Below are 27151 nucleotides of genomic sequence, written 5' to 3' on the forward strand. Positions count from 1 at the left end.
ACACAATGGCTGATACCCAAAATGTCTATATGCAAATACCCAATGAACTATATAACATGACACTGGTAGTGTGGGATCAGTTGGCTCATCCATCCCTGTCAGGACAGGGACTACTCAAGGATCATGAGAACAGCCAGGATGCTACTTGAATGGGTGATACCATGGCTCACTCTCTACCTTCCACTATCTTCAGCCAGCACTGGTATGTACACTCATTGGCACACAAAGAGAGCTAAATCTATCAAATCCAACCTTATTGTCTGGCACTGTCTATTGAGTATGAAGGACCCTATCCTGGGAATAAAATTTGATAAATTGTCAGTGTTGGATGAATGTTGTTGTTTTTTCATGCACATAGTTGATAATACAAATATAAAGTCTGCTTATATCTGACATTATTGATATGTGTTTTTCTTTTTTCAATTACAGTTCAGATGGTGACCAAAATGCCAGTAATTACAGGTAAAAAAAAAATTCAAAGATGAAAGATACCAAACCAAAAATCGTGTAGAATTTGTAATTTGTAAAAAGTATAATTAATGTTTTTTTCTCTCCACAAACTAGAAGTGAGACTTGCTCAAAGAAACCAGATCTGCAGTACATGGGGTAACTATCATTTCAGGACTTTCGATAGTGATTTCTTCCAGCTTCCCTCCACTTGCAACTACCTCCTTGCATCCCAGTGTAAGGGAAGCTATGACAGTTTCAATATTCAGTTAAAACGGCAGGAGATGAATGGGGTCACCACCATTGCGAATGTCACCATGAAACTGGAGGGGGTCGTTGTGGAATTAGCCAACACTTCCATCAAAGTCAACGATAAACTGTGAGTCTGTTTTGATAATGTGACTTTTCATTACCAGCTGATGTACTGGTTGCAGTGATGGTTGATGTTGATTTTTTTGCCCCCCTCTAGTGTCACTATACCATTCAGTCAGGTTGGCATTTCAATTGAAAGAACTATCTCCTATGTCAAAATCGAGGCAAAGCTGGGTTTGGTCGTCATGTGGAATGAAAAAGACGCCCTCTGGGTATGTGTATTCATTATGTGCTGTCCATTGCACTTATGTATAAATACTATCTGATATTGATTTGTATTATTATTTTGATAACTTACAGATAAACAAAGACACTGAGCCCTGAAAATATATACTGTACAATATATTTAGTTTTACTAAATAGATTAGAGAATTTAATGAGATAACATAAAGATTAATCCATGTTAAATCAAAGGCAAGGAATTGCATAACGTTAACTGTAGTTAAGAGATTTCTTCATCATTTATTTTCACCTGGTTTTAAGGTTGAGCTGGATGCAAAATTCAAGAATCAGACATGTGGCCTGTGTGGTGACTTCAACGGAATACAGGTTTATGATGAGTTCATCAAAACAGGTAAATACTAAATAATAAAGCTAAAAACAATCTGCACAAAATCAGTCTTCACATTTGCTAAAACCATTTCACCTCTAGAAACAGGGGAGTCTGTAACTCTTGAATATTATGGTGAGGCCTGGAAGGTCAATGGTCCAACTGAAGCGTGTGAAGAAATCTCCTCACCAGTCGCAAAGACCTGTGCAAGTGAAGTAAGAGGAAATGGATCTGCTGACCCACATAAAAACCTCTGTGCGAACCTGCTGTCAGGACCTGCATTGCTCAGCTGTCAAAACCTGGTTGCTACTGACTCCTTCATGAGAGCCTGTGTGAAGGACCTGTGCCGATGTAAAAACAGTACTTCATGCTTGTGTTCAACCATATCAGAGTACTCCCGTCAGTGCGCTCATGCAGGCGGGAAACCACAGCAATGGCAGACAGCACAACTGTGTGGTAAGAACTACAATCAAAACATGTATATGTTCGAGTGTACGCTTTGATTTTTTGATTTTTTTTCTGTATTTATGTCAGAATCACTGTTTCTAAGTTGTACTTTTATTGTGTGTTAAATAGCAAAAACATGCCCTTTCAACATGGAGCATAAAGAATGCAGTAGTCCTTGTACTGACACCTGCAGCAACCAAAAGAGAAGCCACGTGTGCGAGGATCACTGCGTAGATGGATGCTTCTGTCCAAATGGTAAGTTTCCTGATTTTAAAACCAGCACAGATGAGGTTTGTAGTCCAGCAGATGTCAAAGGGTTTATTTCAGTTCACACATTTGATTAATTCATGCTCTACAATTACTTCAATTGTGCTCTTGACTTGAGAGTTGTGGTAACAACAGAAGTTATAGATTTACTGGTCGGCTAGCAGCTGTGTTTTGGTATGTATATGCCTACAAATACATAATCAATTGCGTCATGTTAATAAAGTGAGGTTATCACATTCATTACATTTGTCCTTGTCCTCTCAACACTATTCTAGTTGAGATGCTACATTGGATGTAGCTTTGGCTGTGATCAGTTAGGTGCACATATACAATGGTGTAGCTTAATGTACTGCAACTTAATGGTGAAAGTTGTCAGGCCATGGACAACGACATCTAAATGAGGTGCTTGGATTTAATGCAGCTTGGTTTTGATTTTGGATGGAGATATGTGGAGATATGTGTCGATACTCAAGATCATGTCTAGTAAGAAATGTTGTTATCTTTGACATCTCGTTAACATATGTTAAAATGACAAAAAAATATATTGTGTATGTTCTGTTAATTAATGCACACAAATTATTAATGGGGTTTGCATGTTAATAGCAGTTTACTTTACATACCAGACTAATCATGTCATTGTGTTTCTCCCAAGGGACTGTCTTTGACGACATTACACAAAGTGGGTGTGTTGCTGTTGACTCGTGCTCCTGCTTACACCACGGCAAGCCGTACAAGCCAGGGGAATCATACTCAAGGGCATGTCGAAACTGGTAATAACTCCCTATTTTCAATAAAATGTTAATAAAAAACAATAATCTGTCCAGTTGAATTGACTGAACTCTGTTGACAGCACCTGTACCCAGGGTCAGTGGCGCTGCAAAGATATGGACTGTCCTGGTGTCTGCTCTGTGCTGGGTGGCTCCCACATCTCCACCTATGATGGTAAAACTTATACTTTCCATGGAGACTGCTCTTATGTTCTCTCCAAGGTAAGGCATTCAAACTTTAATTAATGAATTATTTAATTCACAGACAAAATTACAATACTTGTAACTAAGCAAACAGTTTGTATTTTATATGCATTTTTTTATCTTCTTAACTTTAGGAAACAAATGGGACTTTCAGTGTCCTTGGTGATCTGTCCACATGTAAAAGATCAGATAAATCAACTTGCCTGACTGCAGTCACCCTACTACTGCCTAAATACATGGTACAATTACAATATATTATGGTTCTCTCCTAATAAAGTAAAAAAAAAAAAAAATTATAGGATTTTCTCCATTTAATATCTGTTGGAAAGGTTTAGGTTTTTAGCATATTGTCATTTTTTCCTACTGCAGATGATTGTAGTAGAAGCCAGCGGACATGTTTTGTATAACAAACTGATCACTCAGCTGCCTCTTTTCATGGGTGAGTGGTGGTTGTTGTTGTTGTTGTTGTTGTTGTTGTTGTTGTTTTTCATTCTACAATAAAATCACAATTTCTTTAGTTTGCTCAAATTAAAACAGTCTCTTTATTTAATGTGAAAATGTTTTCCTTCCCCGCAGATGACATTACGATCTTCAAACCATCGACATTCTTTATTGTAATCCACACCAACTATGGGCTTGATCTCGAGATTCAGCTTTCACCCATTATGCAGATCTACATCAAAGCCAGTGTTTCCAATAAGGGACAACTCATGGGTGTGTGTTTACTTCTTTTGATTAAAGTGTAAAATATCCACCTTTTGCAGTGGGTATGTTATAAAGTATTAAGTATCAATATCTTTATTCAGGTATTTGTGGAGATTTTAATGATGTGCAAGCTGATGACTTCAGAACCACAAATGGATTAACTGAGGGAACGGCTGGGACATTTGTCAACACCTGGAAGACCAGGACAAGCTGCTCCGATGTGACAAACATACTTGGGGACCCCTGCCTTTTGAGCATAGACAATGGTAGGTCACCGACATCGTTCTCCGCATTTTAATATCAATCTTCACAATATTTTACCGATAAACATGTTTATTTGTTTTTGTAGAGAAATATGCCAAACATTGGTGCGCCTTGCTGTCGGACCCAAAAGGGATGTTTGCAATGTGCCATTCTGTGATAAACCCAAAACGCTATCAAGATGTAAGCAGTGATTTATTTTTGTATGCATTCTAATGTATGTGTATATGTATTTGTGTTATTTCACTTATTTAACAATTTAACATTTCAACTATTCATTTAGCTTGTTCCTGCTTCTCTCCACAGTCTTGTATTTATGACACCTGTGCCTGTGATAACAGTGAGGAGTGCATGTGTGCTGCCATATATTCCTATGTCCACGCATGTGCTGCTGAAAGTGTCTTATTTAATGGATGGAGAAAAACCATATGCGGTAAGTTAAATCCAAACTATTGAATGTGAAATAAATAAAGTCTGTGTTTGTTAATAATATTTAAACACCGATGAAACCTGTTTCATTTCAAAAGAGAAATACACGACTGGCTGCCCTTCTACTTTTGTGTATGACTACCAAATGACAAGCTGTGGTCGCACCTGCCGCTCTCTTAGTCAGTCAGACTTAACATGTGCGGTTGAATTTACCCCGCTTGATGGCTGCGGCTGTGCTGAAGGAACTTACCTGAATGAGGTGGGTGAGTGTGTGTCAGCCTCACAATGCTCCTGCCATGTGGGAGACACACTGATACGCCCCGGGCAGGTCATCAGCGTCCATGGACAAACCTGGTGAGGATTTCAATATTTCCAGTAAAATTAAAGCAGAACAATGTTTTCTAATAATTATTTTTGGTTATCTTATGTTTTATTAGTCACCTGACAATAACAAGAAGAGTGAGGGAGAGAGAATGACATGCAACAACAGTCTCCAGCAGGATGCGAACTGGGAATGTTGTGGTTCATGGTCGATGCTTAACACCCAGGCCATCAAGGCTCACCTAGAGCATTTATTTTTAACTGAACGAAATTATCCTAGATTAGTGGGTCCCAAGTGTGGGTCAACTTTTAAGCGGAATTTATTTGGCACAGTGTTTTATTTTTATTTTTGAAGTGCGGTTTTCCAAAAGTAGATTGCCTCGCACATCATAGCGGTCTCGCTAGCGTCTTCCACAATTTAACAGCTTGTTCAGATTTGTTTATTATTAGGAAAACCCCCTTGAGATGTATCATCTCGTTTTCGAGGGGGTCCTCCAACAGAGGTATGGCAAAGTGCATTTGCACTTTGTTTAGTTTTATTTTCATTTTGAAGGACTGGAACGTCTGCATGGGTTTCCTCTCAAGGCTTTGGTTTAATCCCTTAATCCAAAAACAGTATTCTGTGAAGAGGAATCACTCAACTACCCATGTGAATGTTGTTATCTGTTTGTATGTGGGATAGACCAGAGACCAGTCGCATGTACTGTACAATGCTTTTCGCTCAGTATGTGCTAAAATAATCATCAGCTCCCCTGCAAACAGCAAAAACTAGCGAGAGTTAAACTTGCGTGTCTTTCTATGCATTTCAGCTCCTGTCATAGTGGAGAACTAAGATGTACAGGGAGCCAAATAAGTGAATGTAGGTACAAAGCACTTAGCTCATCATAGTATTCCTTATAAAGCAAAGCACAGTATGAGCAACAGAAAGCATACAGTGGTTTCCTTTTTAACACACTATAATTGTCATCAGCATGCACCGAGCCAATGGTTTTTTTCAACTGCTCAAGCGCAAAGCCAGGTGACATGGGATCCGAGTGCCAAAAAAGCTGCCAGACACTGGACACAGAATGTGTAAGATTGAGACACTGTTTCATCACTTTTGTTGAATATTCTACACATGTATACTAAACCAAGAGGATGACATGCTAAATACATTGCTTTTACACTTTATACTGTAGGTCAGTACACAATGTATGTCAGGCTGTGTATGTCCTGCTGGCCTGCTCTCTGATGGTAAAGGAGGCTGTATTACAGAGGAGAACTGTCCCTGCACATATAATGGAGACTACTATAATTCTGGACAGACTGTCACTGTGGACTGCAATACCTGGTGAGCCATTTCATTATTTCCACACCAAGGCAGTGCTCTGTCATTTCACAGTTGTGTAGGTTTTTTTTATTGTGTATATATAACGTGCCATCACTTAATCTTTTTAAATCATAGCACTTGCAAAAGGAGAAAATGGGATTGTACACTTCGTGAGTGTGATGGAACCTGTACCATATATGGAGAAGGGCATTACATCACTTTTGATGATAAGAAATTCTCCTTTAATGGAGACTGTGGCTATGTCTTCGCTAAGGTATTGCACAGACTTTTATTTAGTCTTCGTGATTTGTCAAAAGTTAGTCTTGTAGTACTGACATCGATATCTTGCAGGATTACTGCGGGGACGATATGAATGGCACCTTCAGGGTCCTGACTGAGAGCATCCCATGTGGAACAACTGAAAGCATTTGCTCGACTGCTATCAAGCTCTACTTAGGGGTACATAACACTATTATATGCACGTAAAATTAGTTTTAAAATGCTGAAAATAACATTGCAGTTTTACAAATGAGCATGTTTTGTTTCTTTCAGAACCATGAAATTGTTCTTTCAGAGGAAAATGTCAGAGTTATCAAACAAAGCCAAGGGGTGGACATACCATATAAAGTCCACACTATGGGCATATATCTCGTCATTGAGGCAAAGAATGGTCTTGTTCTCATTTGGAATAAGAAGACAACACTCATGATCCAACTCAAGTCCACATTCAAGGTGGGTGAGGAGATATACAAGTGTTCAGATAAATGTTGACAAGGTTGACATTTTATAAATTAACTAGATCTCATTATATCCCAGGGGAAAGTCTGTGGTCTATGTGGGAATTATGATGGAAACATCAAGAACGATTTTACCACCAGAAACAAAGAAGTTGTGGTTGAAGCCCTTGAGTTTGGAAACAGCTGGAAAGTGTCACCTACCTGCCCTAATGCAAACACACTAAAAAATCCCTGCATGCTGTACTCACACAGGCAGGCATGGGCATTAAAACACTGCAGCATTATTAACAGCAAAGTATTTGCTGGTTGCCACTCAAAGGTAAGTAAACAAAACCAGCTCAATGTCTCTCAATGACTTTCTGTATAATTAGCTTGCATAATATAATTAAGCCTCTACTTACATTAACAATGGTTTCCTTCAAAAAGGTGGATCCAAAAAACTATTATGATGCCTGTGTGACAGACACATGTTCCTGCAACACAGGAGGAGATTGTGAGTGTTTCTGCTCTGCTGTAGCAGCCTACGCAGCAGCCTGTAATGAGGCCGGAGCTTGCGTGAAATGGAGAACTCCCACAATTTGTCGTGAGTGTGTTATTTGTTTTTCTGTGAGGAGATAAACCGAAAAATACACTGTATGATCGTGATGACTATCTGTCAGCATCCCCTTTTGTCATTTAACTTATAGACTTTAAAAATAAAGTCAGACTTTTTTTACGTGATTAAGTGATCTGGTCTTGTATATTGTCAATATTCCTTTATTTTGTGTTATTAGCTCTGTTCTGTGATTTTTACAACCCCGATGGAAAGTGTGAATGGCACTATGAGCCTTGTGGAAAAGAATGCATGAAGACATGCCGGAATCCCTCAGGAGTATGCTACAATCACATTCCAGCATTAGAAGGTACCAATAAAATTAAAGTAACAGTGTATGTATTTTAAAGGTTAGAATTGGAGAGTTGACCGTGCATGATGTTTTCTAGTAAAGCCAATTGTGCTTACTGTTGTGTTATTGACTTTTCATTCACTTTAATACGCACTTTTAGCTTTCTGTCTGTACCTGTGCTAGTTCTGCAATTTACAGTAAATTTAACTTTTTAAGGCTGCTATCCAAGTTGCCCATCTGAACGCTCTTATTTGGAAGAAGATACCATGAAGTGTGTCTCACAGGAGGAATGTGGCTGCTATGATAACGAAGGGAAGCATTATGAAGAAGGTGTGGTCATGCCTCCAAGGGAAAATTGTCAAAACTGGTAGGTCACTTTCCATCTTATTAATGCTTCAGTTGGTGCAAAAGTTAATAACCTTTATGTTGTTTTTACAAAAGCTGGCGTAATGGAATAAGTATACTAATATCATACAATCACGTGGTTTAAGTATATTATAAAGTGAAAACTATTTTATTGCCGAAAAACTATCCTATATATTTATATAGCAGCACAGATCAGTTAAGTGTGCCTTCCCCAGTGTGTCAGAGGTGTGCAGACTGCATTTTTGGTAAATTTGTGGCCAGACACGCCTGGAGTTGTGTACTGACACTATCCCAAATGTGTCCAACAATGTTCAAACCCAGAATAATCTTCAATTTTATTTAAGGTAAAGGTCCATTATTTTTCGTTGCCTGTCAATGGCGTCATGTAACCTTTAACCCCTCTAGTTGCTTTAACTTCCAGGGAAACACAAGATGATACGTTAGAGAGTTATTGTATATCATACAATGTGACACAATTATACTCTGTAACAGTGATACAGCATTTGTTCTGCCCCAAAGCATACTTTTTTCATTAATTGCTTGCCATTTTGCAACACAGTAATCCAGTGAACTTTATTTCCGCATGAGTCACGTCAGATGAAGACAACAACTCCCATGATCCTTCTTCACGGCGTCATCTAAGTCCATCTTTTGTTATTGTTTTGATTAAGAGACCCCTAGCGGCAGAAGTTACATACTGTGCGTTTAACCTTCATATTGCAAACCTAAACATCATCCTGGTAATGACTCACAAATAAATTAGGATTTTCAAAATAACACTTTTGTTTCTGGGAACACCACTATAAAGTTAACAATTAACAATCTCCATCACATCATTTTGGTCATCACAGCCTCACATCTGCCTGTATTGTAATTTAATGACAATACTATGTCAAACAATGACGGTGGAGACACCAGGGCCAGACTAGCAGGAACGGACTGTTCTGGGAGAGTTATTAGCAGAAAGAGAAGTTTTAATTGGAACTGTGTCAATATCCAACATCCCTGTTGATTCACACTGCAGTATAAACTGTACAGTAATTAAGTATAGAATAACTTTAATGTGTGCATTAGCACAGAGGTTTCTGTGGTTATTTTGCCACAGTCTGGTGCTTGGTGCACAAAATTTAACTAGTAGATCTGCCAAGTGTCATTGTCCCTTGACAGTGCACATCACTCCAGAGACTGCAGATAGAACAGATACCCACTGCCCACAGATAGATGTGAAGAGAGTCACTAGTGTGCAGTTATTGAAAGGCTGCCAGTATGGGCTACTAGCTATAATGGATGAAAGATGCTGGTAGGAATCACTTGTTATTTTTTATATCTCTTGCTGGCAAGATCACATGTCAGCTGGTTGAAGAATGTAGACTAAAAGACGACCAAAATAAAGTGCCCAAATTCTTGCCACACCTTCTATTGCACCTCCCCTCCAACTGGCTGCACAGCAAGTTACCAAGATACCAAACCAGCGCAGTCAAGTAGCCCCCCCAGGCTAGAGTGTGTTCCACTTGGGACAGGGGAGACATGTCCCCCCCACTTTTCAGTATCCAGTTTGTGTCACCCCTACTTTCAAATTTGTTTCATAGTCTCTGTGATCGGCCCCTATTTTAAACAATAAAGAAAGTAAGACATGTTCTTTGTATATATAGTTTAGCACTACTTTTTCTGGACGAATTTATCATTATGATCAACATAATTATTTTCTGGATTTTGTATCATCATAGTCCCTAAACTTAAATAGAAATGCAGGAAATGGGATTCAAATAGAAAACATTTTTTTGGTGGAGGACTCCCAGTTACACCCTTGCCCCCAGGAAAATACAAGTTCGCTGGTGCGATGCTGCGTTCCACGCCATGCCCAACATCAACATAGTACATTATACGTTCATGCATTTTTTTTTAACTTTTATTCTTTCATTTGCCTTTAGTTATTGTTCTTCAACAAAGGTTAAGTGCAGCTATGACGTCCAAGGTAAGCAGGCTTTGACCATTTCTGTTATTAATCATTACATACAGATTAAATGAAAAAACAACAGTAAGAATCTATTAAAACAATAAAGATCTATATAATTCTTATATAATTATTCATTTTGCAGCTTGCACCTGTTTATATAAAGGAAACATTTACAAGTATGGAGATACAGTCTATGACACAGATGATGGAGATGGAACCTGTATCACAGCTTTTTGTAGGGAAAATGGAAATATTACCAGAATCTTGAAGACTTGTCCAACTTCATCCACAACAACAACTCCAACAACAACAGCCTTTGTTTTTGAAAAACCTACAACAACAACAGCCACAGAAAAACCTACCACAACAACAGCCACAGAAAAACCTACCACAACAATAGTCACAGAAACATCTACTCCAATACCGGATTATTACAAATGTACGTGGTCAGATTGGAAAAACAATCATTACCCTCATTTTGAAGATGATGGAGACTATGAACCCATTGAAGAAATTACTGATATAGATCTAAGTGTTTGCAGAAAACCTCTGGAAATACAATGTAGAGCAACACAATACAAGGATATATCTTTGAACGAACTTGATCAAAAAGTAACATGCAACTCAACAAATGGACTGATCTGTCATAACAAAGACCAAAGTATACCTCCTATTTGTTATGACTATGAAATACGAGTGAAATGTTGCTGTAACATGTGTAGCTCAACCACCTCAGCAATGACAGAAACATCTACCATAACAACAGCCATAGAAAAATCTACCAAAACAACAGCCACAGAAAAAACTACCACAACGACCCTTGTTGTAGTAACAAATGGAGTGGTTACAACATCACCATCAACAACATCACCATCAACAGGAGGACAAACTACCATAACAGCCACAGAAAAATCTACCACAATAGCATCCGTCACAGAAAACCTTACCACAACAACAGCCACAGAAAAACCTACCTTAACAACAACAGTCACAGAAGAACCTACTGCAACAATAGCCACTGAAAAAACGACAGAAAAACCCAGCATTACTGCTGCCACAACCCCAGAAAAACTGGCAGTGACGGAAAAACATACCACAGAAAAACCCACGATAACCACTGAAACTCCAACTGTAACACCTTCAACTCTTCAGTCTTCAACACCAGGCAGAACAACTTTATGTTTCTGCAAGTACATGGATCAACTTTTTTCTCCTGGTAAGCATTCAGTTATTGCCATCAATTGTTGTTCATATTATCATTATAAACATTTTCGTCATGGTTACACCGGTCCTTACAATGTAACCTGGTACATCTGATCACAACATGCAGCCTAAACTGGAAGTTGTCTGGGCTTTGAGGTCAAACCTGTCTATTATCATAATCCACATTCTCATTTGGCATGCATTCCTTTGAAATCGTGGACACAACTCAAACCAAGATGTGGTCAAATTTATGTCCATATGTTCCAACAAAACAATTGGCTTCATTCTGTTTACGAAATACCTTTTTCATCTTTGTCCATGCTGTAGATCCTCACATAGACTTTACATTTAAGTGTCCATTAAGCTTAGACTTGTATTCACAAAAATTGCATTATAAAGACAACTGTAACCATGGCACTGTCACTTGTGTTTCTCACATCATTAGTCATTTTTTACGTAACTGCCTTGTTTTTTTTCTCATATAGGTAGCTTCATGTACAATAAGACTGATGGAGAAGGCTGGTGTTTCACTGCATATTGCAATTTGACATGCAATGTGGAGAAGCTTGCTAGACCATGTCACTCTACTACTCCACCAACTCTTCAAACCACCACCATAACAAGCACTACAAAACAACCTATTGACTGTTCATATCTTAATCCACCTAGAAAGGTATTTAAATTTAGTTACAGAAACAACAAACAGATCATCGTAAAATAAAAAATTCTGTCATTACGTACTGACACCAAAATTAGTCAAAACTGCATAGGTTTTTATCTTAACTTTCTATGTTTCCAAGGTCTCTATTCGGAGAAAGCCTGAAACAAGGTGTTTTATTCCCTGATTAAAGGAAGCAACATTTAATTCCCCCATGTACTAAGGCTCAATCTCTACCACAGCGACCCAGGGTTCGAGTCCGGCCCCCTGCCCTTTACTGCATGTCATTCCCCCATTTCCATTCCTTTCCTGTTTTTAGCTGTTCTTTCAGATAAAGACCAAAAATGCCCAAAATGTAATCTTAAAAAAAAAGCTCTATAAGTAAAATAATTTACAGGTAAGTAATAAAGCATTGTGGCGTACCTGATATGTCACTTAAGGACATCCACAAATAATTCCAACATAACAATTATTAATGAAATTAAAAAATTAGAGGGATTGATTTAAACAACTGTACATATACTGTATACTTTCATTAGCATTGATCGATGTAAAATTATTTTCTTGTTTCATGGATAACATAAATTATAGATGTATATGTTGTGCATGTGTGCACCTGGGGTGCTTAAACATAATATCTATTTCATGGTAGTAGATTGCTAAAAATACTACTTTGCCCTTTACAGCATGGTGAGTCCTGGAGTTTAAATAACTGCACCAGAGATACATGCGACAATGGAAGGGTAATGACAGACCATGTGCTATGTAAACCAGTGACCGAGACTGTATGTGAAAATGGGCTCCAACCAGTCAGGGTTTACGATGAAGGAGGCTGCTGTTTCCACTATGAATGCACTTGTAAGTTCAAATGAAAGCCTTTTTTTAAATCTCACATTCAAGCAATGTCCTAAAACAGCTACACTACAAAACAAATATATATACAATATATACAGTTTTTCTGTGATGTGACAACTAATGTAGTCTTCATCTGATATTTGCAGGTGTTTGTTATGGCTGGGGAGATCCTCATTATGTGACATTTGATGGCCAGTATTACAGCATGCAGAAAAACTGCACATATATCCTCGTGAAAGAGATCATTCCTCAACACAATTTTAAGATTCTTATCAACAACGAAAACTGTGATGCCTCTGGAACTGTGACCTGTGCTAAATCCTTGATTGTGTATTACAAAAACTATGAAGTTATTCTTACACAGGACAGAATCCCAAAGACCTTGAACAAGGTAAATTATTAACAAACTTTCTCTTTACTTGAATTTATTTAAATTATATGCAGTGATAATGATGATGATTTGTTTCACCTATCCAATGTTGCAATCGTGTAGGTGTATGTCAACGGCAAGCAGGTAGTCCCAACCTACCTTAATGATGACTTCATCATAACAAGTACAGCAATTGAGCTGCTCTTGAGAATCCCAGCAATTAATGCAGTTGTGATGTTCAAAGGACTTTTGTTCAGCGTTGACTTGCCGTTTGCCCTTTTCCACGACAACACAGAGGGACAGTGTGGTAAGATGATAATCAAATTTCTGTTAGAATAAACATGTTGAACCCAAATGAGGTTGCTTGTTATGTTCATAGATGAAAATATATAAACAGTGCTAGATTAAATATGAAAGTGCCAATGGATGTACCAAATGTGGTCCCACATGGGTTATAATATCTGTCATGTTAATATTTACTTTCACAAGGTACCTGTGACAATAACAGGAAAAATGACTGCAGATTACCAAATGGCCAGATTAATCCTACATGCTCAGAGATGGGAAATTGGTCTGTACCAGATAAGAACAAGCCATATTGTGATAAGCAGCCTCCAACACCAACCCCAACACCAAATACACTAATACCCTGCAAACCTGACATTTGTGAAATTCTGATCAGCAAGTAAGAAGTTACAGAATAAATATGAATACAATACGTCAATTCATTCTGGCATATCACTATGACTAACAGTCTACTTTCTTTTTATTTGTACATTAAGGGTGTTTGAACAATGCCACAAAGTACTCTCACCACTTCCATTTTATGAGGCCTGTAAATTTGATGTTTGCCACGAGGACAAACCCAACTTCGGTTGTTTCAGTATGGAGGCGTACTCCAAGATGTGTGCTGAAGCATCTGTCTGCATACCCTGGAGGAATGCTACAAACGGACTGTGTGGTAGGAGGGTTTGTTTTACTAGAAAGCTAACATTGTTATGTTGAGATGTCCAGATTACATTTTTTATCATTTTGATAATTAAATCCCCTTTCTCTTGTTGTAGAATATACATGTCCAAAAAACAAGGTCTACAAGGCTTGTGGACCAGCTGTTGTACAAACTTGCAATGCAAGGTAATTGCTCAGTTCTATAATCAATATTATGAATCAAATGTCAGCAGCTAGTAATTTTTTTCTTTTTTAAGATGTTTTTTGGGCATTTTAGGCCTTTATTTGACACGATAGCTTAAGACGGGAAAATGGAGAGAGAGGGGGAATGACATGCAGCAAAGGGCCGCAGGTCAGAATCAAAGCTGTGGCTGCTGCGGTAATGACTGAGCCTCTGTACATGGGGCACATGCTCAACCACGTGAGCTAACCAGGTGCCCCTGCAGCTTGTCATTTAACAAGACTAGAGTCTGTAGCCATGCTAGTGACTCTTAGATGCTGTTATTAGGCTGAACCAAATGTAAACACCAGCATACACACAATGACAATGCAATTTAGTCATAAACCAAAGTATTGGACACATTCAAATTTTGATCCTAAGGGGGAATCAATGTCTGTACCAAATGGCACTGCAATCCACCCAATAGTTTTGAGACATTTCATTTAAAACCACAAATGGCAACAGCTTGGAGGCGCTAGAGGGAATGTCAGCGGATCACCAAATTTATTAGGATTCATCCTCTGAGGACCATGAATGTCTTTTAAAACTTTGATGGCAATCAATCAAATAGCTGTTAAAATACTCTAGTCTGAACCAAAGTGGTGAACCAACAAACCAACACTGCTATCTCTAGAGCCATACCGCTAGCCAAAACTTGGTGTTTGCACTGCATTATACTGATTATTTATAATTTTAAAAATGAAATAATTATGTCTGTTTTTCACCATAAATTGTCTTTATATTTAGATACAATGAAGAGTATGCACAAAAATGCCAGGGAAACAATGGAAACCAGAACCAAGCTTGTACTGGCTTCATGGAGGGATGTTTCTGCCCAGAGGGGCTGACTCTGTTCAGTTCAAATTCTGACCTTTGTGTCTCCGTCTGTAAGAGCATTTTCTGTTTTGAAGAAAAACTGAATTCTTTGTGAATGAATTAATGTTGAGGTAAACTGATTGTTTTTATTGTTTTAGGTTGCACTGGACCTGATGGCCAACCTAAACAGGTAAGTAGCTACAATACATGACTAATTATCATTATTCACACAGTGTTCATTGCTGTTACGACATTTACTCTTTTCCGTCTCTCAAACAGCTTGGTGAGACTTGGCAGAGCGGCTGTAAGCAGTGTGCTTGTGATAAGAACGCTCTGAGCGTTCGGTGTGAGCCTCGAATATGTCCCACTCAAGAACCAATAACCTGTACTGAGGAAGGAGAGGTGTTGGTGGCCCACACAGTGGACTGCTGTGAGAGACTGACCTGTGGTGAGTGATTCAAAGTACCACACTTACACATCTGCTCACATGTTGTTTTATATTGGATCTTTAAATAAAGAAGATATACACTCTTGGAACTCCACTGATTTTACACACAAATATCAGTTTTCTCTCCATAGGGAGTACTACTTAGCTTGTGAAAACAGTTGTATGATATATTCTTTCCTCTTCTGTGTATTAGCCGTCTAAAACCAGAGAAAATACACCCAGTTGCCAGTTTATTAGTTTCCCTTTGCTAAAACTGATGCAGTCTAATACAGTAGTCCTGCAATAAATCCTGAATACATTCATTAAGGTAAATTTGTTGCAACTGTTCTAGAGAGGTGTTGTTTCAACTTTATGATCATTTGGGAGGATGTAGTTTGTGGTGCTGTTGAACTGTATTGCATTATACTGACAGGTGTTTCTGTGTCTGCTGCTTTCCATAATGAGTCAGTGAATCAATCGATGGAAATTGTGTTCATTCAATTAAGAGAGCCATTCATATTTTAAGCTCTAAGTAAGTGTATGTACAGTGCCTTGCAAAAGTATTCACCCCCCTTGGCATTTTTCGTGTTTTGTTGCCTCACAACCTGGAATCAACATGATTGAGGATTTGCATAATTTAATTTACAGAACATGCCACAACTTTAAATGTTTTGGTTTTTTTTTTTTTTTTTTTTTTTTAAATTGTGAAGCAAACAACAAATAGGACAAAATAACAGAAAAAGTCAATGTGCATAACTATTCACCTCCCTAAAGTCAATACTTTGTAGAGCCACCTTTTGCGGCAATCACAGCTCCAAGTCGCTTTGGATAAGTCTCTATGAGCTTGCCACATCTCACCACTGGGATTTTTGTCCATTCCTCCTTGCAAAACTGCTCCAGCTCCTTCAAGTTGGATGGTTTGCGCTTGTGAACAGCAATCTTTAAGTCTGACCACAGATTTTCTATTGGATTGAGGTCTGGGCTTTGACTAGGCCATTCCAACACATTTACAGGTTTCCCCTTAAACCACTCAAGTGTTGCTTTAGCAGTGTGTTTGGGGTCATTGTCCTGCTGGAAGGTGAACCTCCGTCCTAGCCTCAAATCGCGCACAGAGTGGTACAGGTTTTGCTCAAGAATATCCCTGTATTTGGCATCCATCTTTCCCTCAACTCTGACCAGTTTCCCAGTCCTGGCTGCTGAAAAACATCCCCACAGCATGATGCTGCCACCACCATGTTTCACTGTGGGGATGGTGTTCTTTGGGTGATGTTTTGGGTTTGTGCCAGACATAGCGTTTTCTTTGATGGCCGAAAAGTTCAATTTTAGTCTCATCAGACCAGTGCACCTCCCTCCATACATTTTGGGAGTCTCCCACATGCCTTTTCGCAAACTCAAAATGTGTCATTTTGTTTTTTGCTGAAAGTAATGGCTTTCTTCTGGCCACTCTGCCATAAAGCCCAACTCTATGGAGCGTACGGCTCATTGTCGTTCTATGTACAGATACTCAAGTCTCTGCTGTGGAACTCTGCAGCTCCTCTCTCAGGTCCGTGAGTTTTGGTGGGCGGCCGTCTCTTGGCAGGTTTGCTGTTGTGCCATGTTTTTTCCATTTGGTTATGATAGATTTGATGGTGCTCCTGGGGATCATCAAAGATTTGGATATTTTTTTATTACCTAACCCTGACTGTACTTCTCAACAACATTGTTCCTTACTTGCTTGGATGGTCTTCATGGCAGTGTTTGGTTAGTGGTGCCTCTTGCTTAGGTGTTGCAGCCTCTGGGGCCTTTCAAAAAAGGTGTGTGTATGTAATGACAGATCATGTGACACTTAGATTGCACACAGGTGGACATCATTTCACTAATTATGTGACTTCTGAAGGTAATTGGTTGCACCAGAGCTTTTTATGGGCTTCATAACAAAGGGGGTGAATACATGCACATGCCAGTTTTATTTCTAAAAAATAGTTTTATGTATATATTTTTCTCATTTCACTTCACCAACTTAGACTTTTGTGCTCTGATCCATCACATAAAATTCAGATTTAAAAAAAACATTGAACTAAAGGCTGTAATGTAACAAAATAGGTAAAAAGCCAAGGGGGGTGAATACTTTTGCAAGGCACTGTAACAAGTATTTGCCTATTTTACAGGAGTACCTGTAATAATTTAACTAACCCTGTAACTGACCATTTTTGGTCGTCTTGGTTTCATTCTATGTTATACTCACCAACCCTTGAAATGTCTTACCTTTCAACCAACAGAATGCAAAATGAGCCGCTGTTCATTGCCGACACAGAAGTGCCAACTGGGATTTGAATTAAAAATCAACATGTCAAATGACACTTGCTGCCCATCTTACCGCTGTGGTAAGCTTTCCATATATGTTTCCGTTCCATTTGCACAGTGTTAGCGTGTGAAATACTTTAAATTAAACTAAGCCTGTATTGTAATCATCTTTGTTAACATTTTTTTAATCTAGTACCTAAAGGCGTCTGTGTCTTCAATGGCACTGAGTACCAGGTAAGGAATAATATATTTTTTAAATGTGCTCTATTCAGAATATTTTTGTTTGTGTGTTACAATAACTCTGAAATCTTCAAATTAAGTATACTATAAATAATCTTAAGAATATTATTTAAAGTAAATATAGCTCCCCATTCTTCTGTATTTTCACCCTGTCATCAGACCAAAGTGACTTTTGTTTTGCTGGCCCTTATTTAAAACATGGCTTAGACTTTTCATTGTATTGTTTACAGCCCGGTATGGATTTCTCCAAAAACCCATGTGAATCATGCCGCTGTACTGAAAGAAAGGATCCCAACAGCAAGTTGAACACTATTACATGCAATGTGAAGCTGTGTTCCCCACTGTGTTCAGAGGTATGTTTGCATGAAACTATTAGGAGCATTGTAGTTTTTAATAATTTAAAGCCAGCAAAGGTTTATAATATACAAAAATGTTTAACATGACAGCACATGCTAAATATAGGGTCTCTCACTCATATCCTATACTTTCAGAATTCTACAAGAATTGTACTGCTTAACAGTTGCTGATGCACAAACTTTGTTACTTATGTGCACATGATGATAGATTTAAAGATGTCAATGTTGGGAATGCGGTCTTAAATGAACTATTTTTTCACTTCTCCATGTTGTATGTATTATCTAGTCATGCAAAGTTGGTTTTGGTTTTATTTGCTCAGGTTTGAGACATCCGTCTGTGAGATTTCTGCTGCTATCTGAATAAATTAGGTTGACGGTAATTTGTGTTTGTGGTGTTTCTACTCAAGAAATTGTTGACGGTCTATACTTTAGATTATCCAGAGTAACCGGGACATACATTGTCTCTAAAAATTGATGTTGCTGTTGAATCTTTTCAACAAAAGATTTTAGTGTTCAGAGCACCACAAACTAAACTGCATTTAGATTTGAGTGGCAGCAGGAATCTCAGAGATGGATATCTTAAACCATTGCACATCCGAACAGCTAGATACCTCTTTGGGTAAGTACGAAAAAATGTCTCTTTTTGTAATTTGGATGAAACTATCCTCGGGGGGGAAATATTTTGTTAATACTACTGAGGTTGATTTGTGCTTTTTTTCAAATAGGGCTATGTGTATGAAAACACACCTGGACAATGTTGTGGATCATGTAAAAAAAATAGCTGTGTTATGGAGGGCCCATGCTTCAATTCTCCAATAATTATTAAGGTAAGTAGAGTTTATTGGAAACACCTTGAGAATCAGAGTCTGTAACTTAAAATTGTGGTATCAGTCAGAATTGTTTATGTTGACTAATTGACCTCTTCTACACCCCTGACAGCCTTCTGAGTCTTGGTCACCACCAAATGACAACTGTACCAAGTATGATTGCCAAAAGGTGAAGAATGAGTTCATAATCTTTAAAAAACAAACAACATGTCCTGCATTTGATCCAGAGAACTGCGTTCCTGTGAGTATAATCCAGTCCTGAAACGAGTATCATTTCTTATTTCCAGGAGCTGTAATCTTTGTTAATAACTCTGACCTGATGCTGCCATATCTTACAGTGTACTTTGCATCAAACTGTAGAAATGGGTTAAGTTTTGCTATTTCTGCTAATGATATGTGTAAAATGCAGAAAGAGCATTTACCTTTCTGATATTAGACTTTTAATTCAGGCTAAATTATTCCAAAAGAACTTTTAGGTTTTAGATGTGCTGACATTGTATAGAAGATAAAAAAGACACTGTAAGCCAAATATAAATAAATGTATCTGTAAATGGGCTGAAATGATAAATACTATGAGGTGATGTATATATGGTTAATACGGGAGATGTAAATACACCAAATGTGCTGAAATACACAAATATATAGTGAAGAGGTTTTTGCTTCATATTGTCTTGTGCAAAAAAAAGTAATAATAGTGACTCGTGTGACTTTACATCTGTCGTCAATCTGCATATTTTATGATCCATATTGTCTGTGTTACAGGGAACTGAACAAAGTGACATCAACGGTTGTTGCAAAACTTGTAAGTATGAGTTAGTAAAATAAATTCAAATTAAAGCTGCAAGCAGTGATGAACGGGCCCTCGCCCCTCCCAGCACGTCGGGGGTACTGACGGACGCTGCTCCTTGCGGCCGTGCATTTGTGTGGCACTCAGACACTGCAAATCGTCACCATTGAAAAGGGAACTCTCTGCAGAGTTCAATGATACCTCACACAATAGTGTACAAGAAACGAGTCATTAGTTATTAAAGGGGGCGTGGCTTAAGCATATGGGGCGGGGCAAACCGTCACCAATTAAAAAGGAACTCTTTGCTGAGTTCAATGATACCTCTCACAAGAGTCTACCTTAAATGGTTCACAAGTTATGGAGGTGGGCGTGGTCTGTGTACATGGGCGTGGCTAGAGTATAAGTTTCATGTAAATCGGAAAATAACTTTTGCCAAGATACAACCGTTCCTGTTTCGACAGCCACCTACAGGAGGTTGGTCCTGTATAACTTGCACATTGTGTTAGCTATCAAAATTCTTTTGATAACTTTTTGTCACGAGGGTACACCGAGTCTATACGCAAGTTTTCATGCAGATCGAACTCACGGCCGAGGAGGAGTTAGACAAAGTAGGCTTCCCATTTATCGTGATGTGGCTAATTAATAAAAAAAATTAAAACAGCGCCATCTAATGGCCAATTCACTCAAACTTTAGCATGGATGCTCAACCCCCTATGAGGAACAACTTTGTCAAGTTTCATGATCATCGGAATAACTGTGGCCAAGATACGCAACTTTCTGTTTCGACAGCCACCTACAGGAAGTTGGTCCCCCCTAACTTTCGAATATTTTCAACTATCAAAATTCTTTTGATAACTGTTTGTCATGATGGTCCATAGATAGTACCTGCGAAGTTTGGTGAAGATCAGACTCACCGTCTAAGAGGAGTTCGAAAGAATGTAAAACACATGAAAAATGAGTAAATTAAACATGGCCGCCTTCTGGTTGGGCGGAGCTAATAAAAGTAAATAGGAAATATGTCCACAATGATTAGAGCAATATGTGTAGTAAATCTGGTGTCTGAAAGTTGTAAATCTTCTGGTAGCTGTGCCAAGAGAAATCTCAATCATTCCCAATCTTGCAGAGACGGAGAGCGTAGGTATATGTAAGGAGATAACATAGGCACGGGCTAATTATTGCTAACTAAAATGCTAGTTAACATTAGTAATTACACTTAAACAGCTAATGTGAGACGAAACTGCCTGCGCGCTTCTCCTGTACTGTACGGTAATTTCTCTACTGTGCGACAGTAAATTGCGTGGTTATGACACAATCGTTAGCCTATTTTTACAACAACGTCTGCTACGGAGCCATAATGTGAGGTACAAGGTAATGGAGCCTTTTATACATTGTCGTGTTTCTTTAGAAATAAACAATGGACAAATAGAGTCTTTAAACGCTTCAGATGTAAAGTTAATCGCTGTCAAAGTGACGCCAAAATGAATGGCAGTCAATGGAATGTTAACGGGAGGTGATGGCTTGGTAGCATCAAAATGGCGTCATAGGAGGTTCGCGTTGTGAGGAGAAGCTTTCCCTCTTGAAAATTTTAAAAAAAATGCTCCATGGACTTCAAGATGAGACCTATGTTCCCTCAAAATTTGGTATATATAAAAGCTCGTTAGGGGGCGCTATGGACCCCCTTGGCAACGCTCTAGCCCAATCACTACAGAACTTTGTAGTTTTTGCCAGCAGTGTTGAAGACTATGACAAACAACATTCGTCAACAAACCTTTTTCACGGACGAAAACTAAATAAAAACTAAATAAAATGTCAGATATGATGACGAAGACTGTGATGAAATATAACAGACACTTTAGTCAACAAATAAAAATGAGACGAAAATGTTAGGGAGGGACGAATGGAGAGATCCAATCAGAACCACTCTTTTTTGTGGGACAAGTTGGGAAGAAATCCAATCAAAGCAAATGTTTGAGGGTAGGTTGATTTATGCGGAAGCAGCAGAGCCATTTTAAGAAGCCGCGGCAAATGCAGGCGCAACAGCTAAACAAACGCAGCAGCAGTTACACAGAGTGGGTATAATTTAGCAGCAGGTTTGATATTCGCCGGATATTCGTTTTCGACTTACCCCCGATTCAGTTTCTTCAATAAAATTCCACTACATTACGAGTGTAGTATGTTGAGGACAGTTTAGGACACTGTATAAAAAAAAAATGACAATGGTATTTCTCGTTGCTACCGATTTACGAGCGAAAACAGCACCTCAATCTACGTTCCGGCTGTTGGCTGAGTTAGGGACCGTCTACAAATTACAGTGCTCAGGCTGGTGACATATAGACTTATGGGATTCTTTCAGGAAAGAAATCACCAAAAATCATCTTTTGTAATTCTGATTACTGTAGTAGTAGCCAATGGTGGTCTGCTAGTTACTACAGGTCATATTTTTGTCATATGTCACATTATAGTGAAACAGGATGGAATTAAAAGTTTAAAATATTCACCAAAAATCAACAAAGGTACATTTCCTCATTCTGATTGCTGTAGTAGTTGCCAAAGGCAGGGTGCTACGTACTACAGGTCATATTTTTGTCATATGTCACATTACAGTGAAACAGGATGGAATTAATTGTTTAAAATTCAATGAAAAGACATTTTCACATTCTGTTTGATGTAATGGGCTTGTTGCTAGGCTGCTACTTAATGTAATGTAATTTTTTAGTGTAACAGGATGGGAATAATTATAAAAAAACACACCAAAGGCATTGTTAACAAGTCATTTTTTAATTACAGAGTAGTAAAGAAGGGTGGATGTAGGCATGGTTCTTAAACAAAAACAAAGCCCAGTGATGAATAAAAATACATGTTCTTATTCTCTTGGATGTAGTTGCCAGAGTATGTCTTATTACAGGTCAGATGACATTATCAGATCATTTATCAAAAGGAGTTGATGGAATAGACATTTTCCTGTTTTGGTTACCTCATTTCCTTGTTTGTTGAATAAGATCCCCTTAATTAGTATTTTTTTCCTCTTTCATTTTGTGGAGCTTAATTTTCTTATTCACTATACTTTTGTTATTCAACCCCTATAGGGCAATATGACCCCAAAATGATCTCACTTTGTAGAATAAACAACATAGAACAAAATCTGTCATGAATAGCCTATAGCTAAGAGACTTGTATTTCTTAACAAAACATAAATAAAAAATATAAATAACATAATATTTATAATAATAAGCGACACTTAAATAAAGATATAAATAAAGTAATAAATAATAGGCAGCGACACTTAAATAAAAATAAAAAATACTGTAATAATAAATAAGAGGCAGAAAAGATAAATAAAAATAAACATAATAAATAATATAATAATGAATCTTTCACGTTGACTTTTCCTTGCCCCACAAAACTTTTACATCGTCACGGATTTTCTCTTTCCCAGTCTTCTATCTTCTACTACAGAACGTAATTTATTAGTAGACAATTGTGAATTGTGAATATTTTAATCTTTTAATTGCATACTGTTTCACTGTAATGTGACATATGACAAAAATATGACCTGTTGTATGTAGCACCCTGCCTTTGGCAACTACTACAGCAATCAGAATGAGGAAATGTACTTTTGTTGATTTTTGGTGAATAATTTAATCTTTTAATTGCATACTGTTTCACTGTAATGTGACATATGACAAAAATATGACCTGTTGTACGTAGCACCCTGCCTTTGGCAACTACTACAGCAATCAGAATGAGGAAATGTACTTTTGTTGATTTTTGGTGAATAATTTAATCTTTTAATTGCATACTGTTTCACTGTAATGTGACATATGACAAAAATATGACCTGTTGTACGTAGCATCCTGCCTTTGGCAACTACTACAGCAATCAGAATGAGGAAATGTACTTTTGTTGATTTTTGGTGAATATTTTAATCTTTTAATTGCATACTGTTTCACTGTAATGTGACATATGACAAAAATATGACCTGTTGTACGTAGCACCCTGCCTTTGGCAACTACTACAGCAATCAGAATGAGGAAATGTACTTTTGTTGATTTTTAGTGAATATTTTAATCTTTTAATTGCATACTGTTTCACTGTAATGTGACATATGACAAAAATATGACCTGTTGTATGTAGCACCCTGCCTTTGGCAACTACTACAGCAATCAGAATGAGGAAATGTACTTTTGTTGATTTTTGGTGAATATTTTAAACTTTTAATTCCATCCTGTTTCACTATAATGTGACATATGACAAAAATATGACCTGTAGTAACTAGCAGACCACCATTGGCTACTACTACAGTAATCAGAATTACAAAAGATGATTTTTGGTGATTTCTTTCCTGAAAGAATCCCATAAGTCTATATGTCACCAGCCTGAGCACTGTAATTTGTAGACGGTCCCTAACTCAGCCAACAGCCAGAACGTAGATTGAAGTGCTGTTTTCGCTCGTAAATCGGTAGCAACGAGAAATACCATTGTCATTTTTTTTTATACAGTGTCCTAAACTGTCCTCAACATACTACACTCGTAATGTAGTGGAATTTTATTGAAGAAACTGAATCGGGGGTAAGTCGAAAACGAATATCCGGCGAATATCAAACCTGCTGCTAACTTATACCCGCTGTTACACAGGAGGACGAGTTTGCAGAACTTTGCACAGTTTCGAGGACGTTTTCACAACAGTAAGGTTGTTTACATTATACTTAGTTGTGTTTAGTTGCACAGTCTTAGTTACACAGCTTTGGCTGATTTCAGTTGACTTCGCTCGTTAGCAACACGCTAACGTTTTGCAGTGCACCCGGTCTGAGGGCAATGACATGTCTCATGAACAACAGAAATGTCAGAGCTAGGTCTAGGACAAACCGTTAAATCTGTGTCTGTATTGCATATTCAAACCTTAATACCATTCCATAACAGACTGATGGATACTTCCAATGACCAAAAATTCTGGAGAAACATTTAGTCAACTAAATCCACTGTAGATTTAGTCGACTAAAATCTGCTAATATTTGGTCTACTAAAACTAGACTAAGACTAAAAGACTTAAGGCTAGACTAAGACTAAAACTCTTATGATATTTAGTCGACTAAAACTAGACTAAGACTAAAAGATTTCAGATGACTAAAATAAGACTAAAACTAAATGGTGTGTTATTCAAAAGACTAAGACTAAATCAGAATTTGCTGTCAAAAACACTGTTTGCCAGGTCTGACGTGTGCACATTTGTGTGAGTTTTCCAGCATGCTAAGCCCCTCAAAAATGCGAGTAACCTTGCGGAATAATAATAATCCTTACAAAAACAATAGGTTCCTTCGCACTTTCGTGCTCGGGCCCTAATTACACAATTTTACTCCCATCCTCTGTCATACTCGTACCTTGCGTCGACAGTGGTAAAAGAAAATTGTAGGGATGTAAATATTTTCATTATTGATTATTATGTTGATATCTTCTGGATTAATTAATGGGCAAACATCTGTTGGTCAATTAAAACGTTTAATGCGGTTTTTGCATAAAAACAGAGGCTAAAACTCCTCATATTAGATTCCTTATTTTATTGTGCCACAGAAATAGTAATGTGTGTCAGCAAGATGAAAAAGATGTTTATGTGTCATTTACAGGTACTCCTCTTACGAACTGTCAAATGACCAGGAACACCACCTATCTGCAGACAAAGAACTGCAAGTCAGTTGTGCCAGTGGAAATCACAGCCTGTGCAGGATCTTGTGGCGCCTCTTCATCAATGTGAGATTCATAACAAAGCACCTATACAGGATATACAACAGGATATACAGTACAAACTACTTACTCAATCATGCCAAAACCACCTGTTTTCATGTGAAGTTTTAAGATAAATGTTTGTTTGCTGACACTGATCCTGTCGGAAACTGTCTCTATTTACAGGTACTCTGCAGAAAACAACCGTTTGATGCATTCGTGCTCATGCTGTCAAGAAATGACCACCAGTAAGAAGAACGTGAAGATGACCTGCGCTGATGGCAGCATGACGGAGCTCTCCTACATTTCAGTTGACAAGTGTGGTTGCGAAGTCGCTGAATGTAAAGACAACATTAAAAACTAAACTTAATTAAAGGGAAATCTAACTAATATATTTTATTAAACTTAAACAACTCCTCTCCAAAAAATATTAGTCAAGACTCAATATGTGAAGACACACACACTCCTTTGGATTCAGCATCACCAAATAAGGGTGAATAAGTTAAACCTTTTAAACAGCAGAGATGTTGTATCCTGGTGTCTCTTTTAGCTTTTGAAGAGGTTGATCTTTTTGAAAATTAAACAGTGTGGTGTTTTCAGTCTTAGAGGGTCTTTTTCTTACTTTTACTGTATATGATTTGAGAGACAAAAGACACATGAATGGCTTTAGATATTACAGTACATTGTCAACATGTTTTTGTCATTATTTCTAACAGCACCATTAACATAAATGATCTTACAACCCACTGAATATATAATGAGAAGAGTGTAAAGAATATCCAAATCTTTGTCCATCATCTGATGTTTTAAATCTGAATGTCTTCAGTGTCATTAAAACTCATTCTTGCTGAAGATCATGTGTTCTTGTTTTTTTTTTATTCCTTAGTTGTTTTTTATGAGGATTTGTCTTGTGTTTGCATGATGCACTGTTGTTAGCAAGGATAATCTTTTCATTTCAATAGAAAACATTTATTTTGCCTATGGCACCATATTTTATAAGTTTTATAATTTATATGTATAAAACCTTTATATAATAATAAATAATATAATTATTTGATATGTAGACATATACAGTTGGTCACCTACAACACATACAGGATACAGTACATTGAGTTGTAGTCCACTTCCAATAATGGATCAACTAACTATTTTTATTTATTAAGTGATACTACAAATGTATTTATGTAATGTGCGCATTTCTCTAGTCCAGGGGTCACCAACCTTTTTGAAACTGAGAGCTACTTCATGGGTACTGAGTCATACGAAGGGCTACCAGTTTGATACACTCTTCTGAAATAACAAATTTGCTCAGTTTGCCTTTAGTTATATATGATTATTAACGATTAATGATACTCATCTATGTGAAGACACTGATCACGTTAATGATTTCTCACAATAATTATCAACAATGACTTAACAA

The 27151-nt window shown here is 37.7% G+C and overlaps 1 protein-coding gene across 2 annotated transcripts; it reads left to right on the forward strand.

Annotated features, from left to right (window-relative positions):
- Positions 1-103: 103 nt before the first annotated feature.
- LOC116038484 (mucin-5AC-like) lies at positions 104-26544 on the forward strand. Of its 2 annotated transcripts, none has more exons than XM_036002792.1 (47): positions 104-202; positions 430-462; positions 565-826; positions 917-1031; positions 1303-1393; positions 1472-1825; positions 1946-2071; positions 2736-2853; positions 2934-3072; positions 3189-3293; positions 3424-3493; positions 3631-3768; positions 3861-4025; positions 4109-4203; positions 4327-4453; positions 4548-4803; positions 5580-5629; positions 5741-5841; positions 5949-6100; positions 6215-6353; positions 6431-6538; positions 6632-6811; positions 6896-7135; positions 7243-7399; positions 7590-7718; positions 7917-8067; positions 9998-10041; positions 10166-10421; positions 10953-11239; positions 11712-11899; positions 12571-12742; positions 12886-13130; positions 13233-13416; positions 13599-13794; positions 13892-14070; positions 14174-14243; positions 15025-15164; positions 15252-15283; positions 15373-15541; positions 17779-17883; positions 17997-18037; positions 18274-18396; positions 19125-19226; positions 19339-19467; positions 19989-20028; positions 25635-25758; positions 25918-26544. In XM_036002792.1, exons 1-47 carry the CDS (start codon positions 124-126, stop codon positions 26093-26095), a joined length of 6684 nt encoding a protein of 2227 aa, XP_035858685.1. In that variant the 5' UTR covers positions 104-123; the 3' UTR covers positions 26096-26544. The 2 variants fall into 2 exon arrangements, with proteins under 2 accessions (XP_035858685.1, XP_035858683.1); XM_036002790.1 differs by having other exon boundaries at positions 10166-10420; positions 10949-11239.
- The last annotated feature ends 607 nt before the right edge of the window (positions 26545-27151 follow it).

This window comes from Sander lucioperca, chromosome 7 (genome assembly GCF_008315115.2).
Source record: "Sander lucioperca isolate FBNREF2018 chromosome 7, SLUC_FBN_1.2, whole genome shotgun sequence".
Taxonomy (NCBI): domain Eukaryota; kingdom Metazoa; phylum Chordata; class Actinopteri; order Perciformes; family Percidae; genus Sander; species Sander lucioperca.